Below are 12,221 nucleotides of genomic sequence, written 5' to 3'. Positions count from 1 at the left end.
GTATTTCATTAGAAAAAAAAAAATGGAAAATAAAAAAATTAGGTAGACCTTTACCAAGTTTACCCAATTCAACCAAAAAAAAGGACAAAATGAATACACTCGTCGTTTTAATACTGGGCTTTATCAAAAGTTCAAATGGCTTTGTGCTCGTGAAACTACCACAAAGTCATTATTAACGTTATTTTGTTTCCCTTGTGTTTGTTTTGGAGGTGAGATATTTTGGAGCAAGACTGGTGTAAAAGATTTAATACATCTTTTAGCCAAAATAAATAAACATGAAAAATCGAGATATTTTATAAAAAATTGTAAATTGTGTAAAATTTTGTGAAAATTACAAATTACCTACCCTTACATGGACACGATGCAAAAATTTCATAAAAAAATCAACGCATTTTTCGTAGTTTGATAAGCTTCAGATTTATACCCAAGTTTACCGAACATTTTCAGGAGTCTGTTGTCTTTAAAGTTACTTCATATTTACACGGATTTTCCTCAAATAAATAGATTTTATATCATTTTGGGTTATGGTTTTCTAATTTTTTATTCCAATCCTGCACTATATGAATTGCTTCCCACAGGCTATTCTTAATTAGTATATATATTTTCATCACTAATATTAACACCGTGGAGTTTGTTTGAACGCAATTTTATAACATACAGTTGTAATAGCAACTGTATAAATCAGAAATCATACCTGAAAGGTACCTAATGTTTAATTGATGTATGAATAACAGGCAACAGTTTGAACAGGTATACGAAATCATCACTTCAATCTATAATTTATCTTATTTAAATATATTGTTTTTAAAGTCCAAGACAAATGAATAACACAGCTATACGTATCCGTGTTAGATAACAAATGTAGTCTTATTTATTTATTTATTTAAAAAATTGCTTCTTATAGAAATATCAAAAACAATTATTCTATCATAATTAATAACTATTAAATTTCGATGACCTAAAATTATAGTTTTATACGTTTGTCGTTTAATATTATTATTTTTCAAAAAAATATACCCTGAAAAATCTGTTTGATGAATCATTACTTTTGATTTTGAATTAAATGTAAAAAATAATGTTTAACATGTTACAACAGACATTTTACCATTTTTTTCTACAAATAGTATATAGAAACTTTTTAATTCTAAGGTAAACATTTAAAACTTTTGAATCAATAAAAATAATATACCTAATAAGCCGATTAGGTATATAAATTTCCTAAAGTGTCGTTTTTTAACTTGTACTGGACTCATTACCACTGATGGACGTTTTACTCAAATAAATAAATACATTAAAATAATTGTATGTTTTACACACATTTAATTAAGTTGAAAATTAACATTTGTCAATAATTGAATTAAATTATTTAACAAGGATTTAAATGAATTTTATTTCATTCTACTGAAGCTTGTTTTGAAGCTTCTTTTTTTTAGCGTTTTTTATAGCAATTGCATCCTCTATTTGTCCAGCGTATTGATCTATTTCTTTGGTTAATATGTTACAGATTTTTTTTATTAGACCATAAAAATCGTCTTGATCTATGATTTCTGAAACAAAAAAAAAACTTTCTTTAACTTAAAAACGAAAGATCAATTTATACAAATTATTTAGAATACAAACAGCAGTTATACACCGCATAACTGACTAAAAGAAATGTTAAATGCCAGGAATTTTTATGACAACTATACCATTTCTATTTTATGTTAACTTCATATAAACAGTTTCTTAAAAATTATTATTTAATGATAAATGAAGTAAAATTAATGTTTACGTGTAAATGGCACTGTGTCGGTGTCGAAATGGAAGCGACCAAAACGCTGCGATGCCGCAATCTGCGCAGTGTTTTTGGAATCTTCAGGAATATAATCCATAAATTGTCTAAGCGTCATGCCATTCAATTGAGTTGCATACTTATTATACTTACTTGCATACTTATGGTGATGATTGATATCTTTTATAATCGTTTGAAAAAGGAGTTCTGCGGTCTGAAATTTAATTACACTGATATTATTACACGTCGTTACATAAAAAACGAATAATACAATTTAAATTCATTTAGGCTAGAGATGCAACCTAAACCGAACAATCATTAACGTGACACAAGCCAGAGAACTGCATAATTCCAATAAATGTATGGTTAAATAAATTCACGAAAAAATCAAGTTTTTCCATTATTCACTTAATCAAGATGAACTTAAATTTTTACCCGTGAACCAATTTTTATATAAACCACAATTTAATTAGCTATTTACTTTAAAACAAAATTTGTACGACTAAAACTCATTTATGATTGAGGTTTACGAACATGGGTCGGATAAAATTCCAGATAAATTTCGTTTTTTTATTCGCCAACTAAAAAAAAGTTGTATCTCCAAAATGAAACAAATATATTTTTATTTATGGGACATATGTTTTAATTTGGAGTACTTTAAATAGCCTATTATTAGCTGTTCACTTTTATTTATGACAATTCCTGTAGACCTGTGACCTATCCGTCGCCTCTATGCTTTGATTACATTACCCATTGCCTATAGTCTACTGTACTAGTCCTCTCGGATAAAATCACTTTGGTCTTTGATTACTATTTAAAAAACCAGTACAGTGGGGTCGGGGCATAATGGGGACGGAGCATAGTTGGGACGGGGAGGTCACAGGTTTACAGGAATTTTTAAATCTGAAAGTGATAAAATCACTTTCGAAAAAACGCTTCGATGCAAATCGGTAGTTAGTATTTTCAAGCCAGTACAGTCCAAACCAAGCACAGTATAAACCAGCAAAGTTAGAAAGTTTTAAATTAAGATTCTGTATTTACAAATGAGCATCAAAGCGTTTATTTGAAAGTGATTCTATTCAATTGTATCACTTTTATTTATAATAATTCCTGTAGACCAGTGACCTCTCCGTTTCCTCATTGCTTTGATTACATTATGCCTATACTCTACTGTACTAGTCCTCTCGGATAAAATCACTTTCAAATTAACACATAATCAATGTCTTGTTGAATTTAGTAGGAATGGTCGATGATTCATGTTTCAATCGTTCGTACTCCAAAATTTATAATTTTTTATTAAACGAAAAAAAACTTAAGCTTAAATTATAAAATCGACACGAACCATATCTAGGAATGGGTTTAAAAATCTAAAAAAAATATCAAAAATTATCTTTTTATCCAAATAATATATTCCCAAGAGAAGAACATAAAATAATTTATTTTTAACCCCCCTTTTACAAATATTACTTATTAGTTAAATATTACTAACGTTTATAGCCACTAGCTGTTGGCTGGTGCCTGTTACATATTTTACATTTTTAACAATACTATAACCTTATATGGAGATTTTAAAAATAATATTTTTTCAATAATGGTATAGCAGCAGTAATACAAAGTTAAATTCTCACGAGATTTGGTCTAGTCATAATATTAAGTATTATCATTAATGATTTTTAATTATATTTAAAATATATATTTATTTGAACATTGAATTTTATTATTCCTCTGCCACTTATAACTCTTTAAGTACTTATTTAAAACTTCGTTATCGATTAGTCAAAATTATAGCATAAGCTACTTTTGTATACATACTTTTATTTTTATTTTTTGACAAACTTTAAAAATAATTAGTTACCTTTAAGGTATAAGTATACTTAAGAGATTTAACAATAGTGGAATACCATACATGTTAAACGTTTAGTTTACTGTACCGAATTTAATACAAATGATTTACAAAATATGTATAAGTAATTGTTGAAAAAAACTATATTTACCTCCTTATCTGGGTTAGAGTTGACTGATGGTGTATAAAATGTCAGACACAAAAAAATAAAATAGTTTATATTCGTCATTATATTAATATGTTATGGCTTTCAATAAGGCTACCAACTTTATCTGAAAACTACTACATAATGATTCTTATGCTCAATAACAGACAGTTTTATAGTAAATAGTTTTGGATCAAACATTTTTTTAAATATTATATATATATATATATATATATATATATATATATAAGTCAAAGAAATTCACACTACAATTCACTGCACAAACACAAAACATTTAACCAGAGTGACTGTTTGTTTAACATGGCATGACTGTGTTATTGATTCCGTAGAAAACTTTTAGAACAACATTTTTCTAAACGTTTCTTCGGGACAATTTTTTAGTGTTATAATGTTTGAATTTCAATCCAACGGAAAAGCCATAATGAATATATGTCGGTAGAGTCTTTGAAATCAGTTGACAACTACTACATTTTTGTTTATGTAAACATTGGAAACAAAACCGCACAATGTACAAAAACTTGAATTTCTCATTTATAGATAAAAACAAAGTATCTCAGTTAAAACATGATACTGACCACATAATAGATTATCAAAGTACATAGATAATAAAATGTAAAAAAACATTTATAGTGTCATAAATTAGGTACCTGACAATTTATATGAACGGCATCAATTAATGGATTTGAGTAATTCGTCTTTAATACTCAACATTTTTGAGTGTTGCTACTAACATCATTGCGGTATTGTTTATTGGGCCAAAAATTAAAAAAAGTTAACCCTTCCCATTTGAAATCGAGAAAAACGCCCAAAAAAATGTACATCTTTTTCAACTTTAAATTATGATGCTCTATAACTTCTTCTTTATTAGCCTTTTCTATTAAAAAAATTAGGTATTGCTCAATCAGCAGATATTTTCTTTTCTGTATCATGTGTAATACACTACGCTACATGGGAATTGCACGTGGTCTGATTTTAAGAAGTTTTGTATCGGCAATGTTTAAGAAAAATGAGGTTAAAATTAATTTCGACCATTCCAATACTTTTACCGGTTAATTTGTATAAGTTGCGAGGTATTGTTTTTAGTTTAAATAATTTTTTTTATGAGTAAAAGCCATTTGGGTTTATTTTAGACCAAAAATCCAGACAAAATTTCGACTACATAGATGGTCCAATTTCAAATCTGTAAAGAGATTCGAGTTCTTTGGCTAGTTAATAAACATGTTATGCAGGAAGCCCGATTTCATTAAAAAAAAATTTCAGTTTCTTGTAATTAAATAAATTAAATTTGCATTTTTTTCAATATTAAAATGCGATTATTTTACTTAAAATAAGTCAATAAATCAAAAAGATCCGGCTATAATTTTTACAACAATCGAATAAAAGTATTAATACAAATTATTTAAAGTTAATATTTATAAATGGATTTAAGCAGCTTTTTACAATTTTTTTTTTATCTATTTAAAATGTGTTCGAATAGAAATTTATATGAAATTACTATTTGGATATTCGTTAAAATAATATTATTATCTTAATCTTTTTTTAAAAATGATTACTAAAAATTGTGTTGAATAATTTGTTTTTAAATAATCCCCAGGTTTGCTGTGTCATAATTATGAAGTTTTAAAAACCGTAAATTTCGTAGTTGAGGCTTGATTTCAGAGCATACCAGTAGGTACACAAACACTTGCTTAAATATCATAATGCCGATTGTTATTGTCTGTTTTTCAAAACAATTTCTAAATTTCTATTTGTATATGGCGCATCGTCGTTTGAGTACATTTTCTGTCGTTACGATTTTGGCTCGGTGGTAAACATACAAAAGCAAAAAACAGCTCATCGCAAAACAAATGCCTTACGTTAGATTGATATAAAATACAGTATCGCTGTATGCTCTGCACCGATGAAAAAAGCCAGAATAACAAGTCATTTTATGGGTATAAAATACCTTATATTTACACACATGTGTGTTAAATGCGCAAGGGACATGATAAAAAAATAAAGAAGAATCACGCTTCGAATATACATATTGCGAACAGGTCAATGAGTCAAAATCATCATTATGTTTTTGCACCGTTGAAGAAACAAAATAACAAATCGTCGTAAAACAAATAACTTAGTGGGTCACATACCACACAACAATATGCACTGCAATGATGTGTAATATTAAATATTTCAATACGGCTACATAATCAGAATCATCACAGGGTTTTTAATAATTTTCAAATTTATAACACATTTTTTAAAACATTACGATTACACACAACTAATGAAACAGAGATTTTTTAGCTTCAAAAAAGGTATTGTATTTACAATGCTGTGTTTTTTTGTTTGGTGTCTGCACCCATGATATTTTTAGCAACTCTATAAATTCGAAATTGTACTTTATTGGGCGAAAAATTTAAAAAAGTCAACCCTTCCCATTCGAAATCGAGAAAAACACCTTTTTCAAAACATTTGGTTACCAGTCTTCCCTTAATGCTCATGAATTAAAGCTCACACCCGTGAGAATACACTATTGACTATAGGTACTATAATAATTATTTCAAAGAGTTCTAATTACAAAGGTTTCCCGTATAGGTCTAATATAATCGATTTAGATCAGTCTAATAAATTAAACAACAATTATAGCCCAAGATAAAAAACTTTTATACTTGTATGTCAAAAGGGCCATTTTTGAATATTTATTCAATTGTAAGCCTTCAACAAAGGTCATAAGATACAAGTACCAAAAGATACCTTCAACACAAGTTCTTTCAGTGAGTTTACTTCAATTTTTCTTACATTAGTAAAAAATGTCTAGGTACTACAGCTGGAATTATAAAACGTAAAGCAAAAATAGAAACGTATAAAAACAAGTTTTGAATTAATTAATGTTTTTATAGCGTGGATCTATTGTTTTTTACACAGTCATAAGTCAACCGCATTATTGTAAAAAATAAAAATATCATGTATAGCATTGTATTTTGGACACAAGTTCTTAGTTTTGTACGGAAGCTAAAGTAATTTGGTTCTTACTTTAAAATCTATGATCATTGTTAACGGATTATAAAAAATGTGTACATTTATTCAAATACATGTATATTGTGTGGGGAAAATTTGTTTAAAAACGTGTGAAAAAATGCAAAAAGCTGCAAGGTCCCACCGAGATTTGAACTCGGATCGCTAGATTCAAAGTCCAGAATGCTAACCATGGCACCGTCTTGTAAATCAATGTAAATAACAATATAAAATGTATAATATATATTTTTACAATTAATAATTAAAATATTATCGTATGAAACTCGGTTTTGCTACTCGAGCACGTTTACCTTACCTAACGGTAACTATTTATAACTTAAAGCAGTCAGGGCTACGATTGGTGGTATAGTATAAACAATAATTTAGTAAACAATATACAAAAAAAAAACAGTATATAATTTCCTATTAACAAAATCGAAAATCTGCCTTTTAGACACCGTAGAGAAAATAAAAAGTTAGTCATAAAAACAATAAATAATAAAAGTCCAATAGATACGATAGACAATGTCTTCTACGAAAGTCACTTATTATCAAACTTTCGCCATGACTCAGAGTCGAGAAAAAATAATTTTAAAAGTTGTGTAATTAGATCATCTTGCTAATTTTTCACAGATTTGGTCAGTTTTTAAACATAGTACCGATCCCACTGGACTGGTTTTATTGAACACCTATTTTTTTTGTTGATATTATTGTATTAAATATAAATTTTACAAGTGTGGGGCCTATGTGTTCTAACACAATCATCGAAAGGTGTTCCATTACGGATAATGTCTAAGGTGACCGAGTTAATACATTATATAGGGTGTCGATGAAGGTAAGTTTACAACAAGCTTTGATACAAGAGTTGGGAAACAATTGATCTGTTAGCCGTTTCGTTGATTAAATACGAATGTATTTGATTTGTATTTAAACAATGACCATTTAAAACGAGTGACAGCTTACCTCCACGCTACGGTATACCCTATCACTTTTCTAGACGGTTATAGATAATATAATATCATAGATAATATAATATTTATCTAAAACCGTGTTTTCTATGGGTGTACCAGTGGCAATCACTCCTTATCACACACACACTATCACAAATTTGTCAAGAAAATGTCTGCGTATGCGTTGTTGTGTAGTGTGCATTAAAATCACAAATTAGTTGTTAAAAGAAAGTTGCGTTGCTGTTGAGAATTGAGATTTATTTTTGTAATTTCGCCTTTTCTGTGAATTAAAACTAATTAAATTAGCTTAAGCGCCATAGATACAATTTGTTTTCATTATTGTTGCTACGGGTCCGATTCGGGAGCATCTCTAGATTTTAATCTTAATAACTTGGTCGGATTCTGTGATAAATGCCTAACGTGTTGCGTCGTATTTCGTTTTTGAGTTACAATTGAGTTTTAACTGGCCTGTAATTAATTTATTATAAATATAAATTAGCAGCCCTGGTCACAGCTGTTTACGGTTTTACGTTGTGTGAGTACCTACCGTTTTGTATTTCGAATTTAATTACACTATTACCGTGTTTGCTGTCTTCCATTAACTTAGAATACTGATAGTGAATAAATAGAATCATAATCTATAAGTGTTCGTTTATTACTATTTGTTTACTCGGAGTTGAGTCGAGTGATACGGCATCAACGCTACTTTAAATTATTCTAGTCGGTAAAATGGTCTATCTTCTAGATTTAATCTTTGTCGTCTTAGCTACTTAAGTACAAGTAAAACTTGTAGTATTGTGTTATTCATCTAATTTAAATAAATTAAAATTCAGACTATTTGTTGTGTTTGTTTGTAAACTTTTTATTTTACCTTAGTCTTTTTTATAGAAAATAAATTGTATTTTGTATCTTATATATGTTTTAGGTTATCTCATTTTACAATTGGTAAACAATCAAACACAGAAACGGTACATTTATAATCTAAACTGTACAAGCCAAACAATTATGCAAGAACACTTCGAAAAAAGTTATTAATTCTATAAGTATGTCTAATGACTAATTAATTGATTAGTTTTGTACAAGTATTATTTATTACCGTTAACGTTTGTATTTTAATTGTGGCCTTTTATATAATATAGCAAAGTCCTGGGGTATAGGTATGCACTTTTTACTTTAAAATTTACAGGGTGATAATTTTATTGTGAACCACTCAATATCAGAATCAGTATTAAAACAAAACCAATATCAAAACCAAAATTTATTATATATAAGCTACGTCAAATTAGGCCATTAGCTGTCTTCTGTATTATATTATTATTATTACAAATATTTGTTATTAAATAAAAAAGTTAAAATGATGTAATCAAGTTGTCCTATTAAACCTCTATGTATATAATATACCACACAGAAATACAACTAATGTTAAATGTCAGTTATAGAGTTTAGAAGTTTAAAAAATTAAACATGAAAATGATGAAACATAAGAACACTCCTTTGAAAAATCGTTTGAAGTTATTGAACCTAAACCGTTAGATGTGCAGTTCAAAAACAATGAAATTTCTACAACTGAAGAGTATTTGGTAAAGAAAGAAGTCAACAATACTTATAATTATAATAGAGTAGTAAGCAAATCTATGAAAATATAAAATAATGTACTATTTAGTTAGGTAGAGAAACATTTGCATACTGCATTTTTTATTGATAAATCCTGAAAGATAATATACAAAATGTGTTCAAAAATATTTGATTGATAAAATTGGTATAAAGAAACTCGCCTCCAGTATTAATTATATAACATAATATAATTTATTTATACACAAAACAGATCCGATAACTTAAAATATAGTTAAATCGTTTTTATAAATACCCCATACTTAAAAACAAAAATTTTATAATATAATAACTTAATACTTATACCACAACACATCATTATATATATATATTGAATATACACCAATTAATTTCTAGGTAAACAATAAGTTTTTTTACATAAATGAATAGGTCAGGAAGGTGTATATTAAAATACAACTAAAATTCTTAAAAGTTCTATTTTAATTTAATAGTTAAATGCTGAGCTGGAATGGTAGCAATTGTAAAGTGTAATTCTTCTAATTTTATTTTATAAGCCATTTTTGTTAGGTTTTTCAGAACTTATGAATTTAAGGCCCAAATTTATTTTTTATTAAAATAAGAGTGATCTTGAACTAATTTGTATTGAATAATTTAGAATATTCTTTAAAGTTATAAAAGAGCCATTCCCTGCTATCATTTGAAGGTGTGTTAAAAAAATGTGAATCAGAATTGTAAAAAAATGCATGTAAACATACATACAAACCACAATCATACGTAAACCGCCATTCCTCGAATTACTGTAACTAATCTTTTGTCTTGTATAGGAGTCTCCAAATACGAAAAAGCGCATTAGCACTCCTGTTGGTTCCAGCAATGTGTATATACCGAACAATTTGTGGATGAATCCACAGTTCTTGATCTCCTTGACAATTATCATTTGAATGATCTATAACACGCTTCCAATTTTGCCCGTCATTTGAAACTTCAATGTAATAAGAGAAAGGCCTACAATATCAAACAATTTGAATAAATTTTAGAGTAGTGATTGTAAATTAAATATTAGGAACAGAGTTGTGGAAAAGTTGTCGAATAATGAATACAAAATATGAACAGTTAATGCTTAATAAACATTAAGAATAGAAAACAACTTTTCAATCATTGATAAATTTGTTTGCTTTACTTATGATTAAAAAAAATTCTCAACAAATAAAAATGGTTTTAAATAAATAAAAGTTACAAATGTTTTGAATAATTATTCAAATAATTTTTTTTAAAATAATGATGATTTCAGTATAAAACATTTATAAGTTCATAACATACTTTTTACTTTCAACAGGATCCCATAACGTTATATTTATAAAGTTTACAAATGATGGTTTTGTCAACCTTATCATATTGGTACCGATTTCCATGTATCTAACCGCGAAACCCCGAGACTGATGAATTGTATTCAAATCGGGAAGTGGAGAACTATGAGACTCGTACCGAATACGATCATCGAGTACTAAAAAATTCAATAATTAAAACCAACATATTTGGTGACATACAAATTGATGTGTACAACAAGCATACTTAGCCGTCCCCGTAATTGAGGCTTATCTTGTGGCCACGTGTTTCTTCTTAATTGCATGGCAGCAGAAATTATATCCGACCTAACCAGTTGTGATTCCCTAGCTTGAGACTGTTCTCCAACACTCATTATCGGATATCTGACGGCCGATAAAACTTTAATTTTTGTATCACGATTCAGTTTGTTTTGGTTCTCATTGACCCAGCGACAAACCTCACGGAATATAACCAATTCGTTAGCATAAAAAGAGTCCCGATTGAGGATTTCTTGAAGAACTTCCTAAAAATAAAAAACAATTGTTTCTCAACTTTTCACCTTACGCTAGCAATATTATTATTATTATTTTTTTTTAAAATTATCATTACAGATGACAAAGTCCTAAAATCATTGGAATCCAATACTTCCTCGGCGTTGTCATCGATAAATTTGAGGAATTCGACTTCGAGCTCCTCGTTTTTATAAATTCTTGCCAAAGTAATGAACGTACATGCATTGTATTGGTTAATGGTTCTTTGCAAATACTTTTTCAGTGAAAGTTTTAAATGTGAAATCCCAAAGTAATCCGAAAGCTTATGTAATTCGAAAATTTCTTCATTCTGAAAAATAAATAATAAAAAATGTGTTTAATCTTTCTTTATTAACCTTTTTTCAATTGAATACATCATTTAATTTAACAGATTGAACACATATTACCGGCTAAACGATCACAAATAAATCACTAATACAAATTATATTTATGCCGTTTAATAACCGCTAAACTACGTCGATTATTCGTTACCTTAAAATCCCTTAAATCTATTCGGCCAGTATAAATATATTTAAAAATTCTTTGAAATAAAGTTAATGATACATCTTTTATTGGCACGTCCGAATCAGAAGTTTTGCTACCACCTCCATAAAATAAGATCCTAAAAATAATACACTATATAATACAAACATTAAATTATGGAGTAAAAAAGATAAGAACGATACCTTTCTCAGAGGTAAGCAAGATAATTGTATTCTACTTGATATTATTTATACCATTTTTGGGATGATGAAACCATTTGTTTTGAATGTCCAAATATACAGGGTGTCCCATTTTAAAATACTAATCGATTTGTCTCTAAAAATACTAATCCAATCAAAAAGTTGCTTATTAGAGACTTTTAGAGTACAAAGGGGGACGTTATAAAAATTAAAAAAATAGGGTCCAAAATTCAAAATGGCTGACTTACGGTCAAAAAATTTTTTTTAATGGAAACCTGTTTTTTGTTAACCAAAGAAGTGTTCTTATCAAAACTAACAACTTTTGTAGGAAATTTTTTCGGTATAACCCATAATTTGTAAATTAAGTAGACCAAGGTTACCAC

At 28.1% G+C, this 12,221-nt stretch overlaps 2 protein-coding genes across 2 annotated transcripts; both read right to left on the bottom strand.

Moving 5' to 3' along the window:
- Nucleotides 1–1,398: 1,398 nt before the first annotated feature.
- Nucleotides 1,399–3,866, bottom strand: LOC126845506 (uncharacterized). Its single transcript, XM_050584160.1, has 3 exons — nt 3,766–3,866; nt 1,772–1,985; nt 1,399–1,547 (listed from the first exon to the last, which is right to left on the bottom strand). The coding sequence occupies exons 1-3, from the start codon at nt 3,841–3,843 to the stop codon at nt 1,399–1,401; spliced, it is 441 nt and encodes a 146-aa protein (XP_050440117.1). The 5' UTR covers nt 3,844–3,866.
- A 6,734-nt stretch (nt 3,867–10,600) lies between these two features.
- Nucleotides 10,601–11,950, bottom strand: LOC126845505 (BTB/POZ domain-containing protein 9-like). The gene is made up of 5 exons (XM_050584159.1): nt 11,877–11,950; nt 11,648–11,777; nt 11,235–11,465; nt 10,872–11,148; nt 10,601–10,803 (listed from the first exon to the last, which is right to left on the bottom strand). Exons 1-5 carry the CDS (start codon nt 11,948–11,950, stop codon nt 10,601–10,603), a joined length of 915 nt encoding a protein of 304 aa, XP_050440116.1.
- Nucleotides 11,951–12,221: the final 271 nt, after the last annotated feature.

This window comes from Adelges cooleyi, unplaced genomic scaffold (genome assembly GCF_023614345.1).
Source record: "Adelges cooleyi isolate 19-005CV unplaced genomic scaffold, UGA_ACOO_1.1 ACOO_flye_CR_arks_rails_tigmint_CR_PRNA_795, whole genome shotgun sequence".
Lineage (NCBI taxonomy): Eukaryota > Metazoa > Arthropoda > Insecta > Hemiptera > Adelgidae > Adelges > Adelges cooleyi.
The sequence above is the reverse complement of the archived record's forward strand: the minus strand, read 5'-3'. Positions and strand labels throughout refer to the sequence as shown.

Coding starts and splice junctions, on each gene's coding strand:
- LOC126845506 (XM_050584160.1), bottom strand. CDS start 3,843: ATGACGAATATAAACTATTTTATTTTTTTGTGTCTGACATTTTATACA. Junction 1,986..3,765: donor ACTCTAACCCAGATAAGGAG/GTAAATATAGTT, acceptor ATTAAATTTCAG/ACCGCAGAACTCCTTTTTCA. Junction 1,548..1,771: donor CGACACAGTGCCATTTACAC/GTAAACATTAAT, acceptor TTTTTGTTTCAG/AAATCATAGATCAAGACGAT.
- LOC126845505 (XM_050584159.1), bottom strand. CDS start 11,950: ATGGGACACCCTGTATATTTGGACATTCAAAACAAATGGTTTCATCAT. Junction 11,466..11,647: donor TAGATTTAAGGGATTTTAAG/GTAACGAATAAT, acceptor TTTATTTTTCAG/AATGAAGAAATTTTCGAATT. Junction 11,149..11,234: donor ATTTTAGGACTTTGTCATCT/GTAATGATAATT, acceptor TTTTATTTTTAG/GAAGTTCTTCAAGAAATCCT.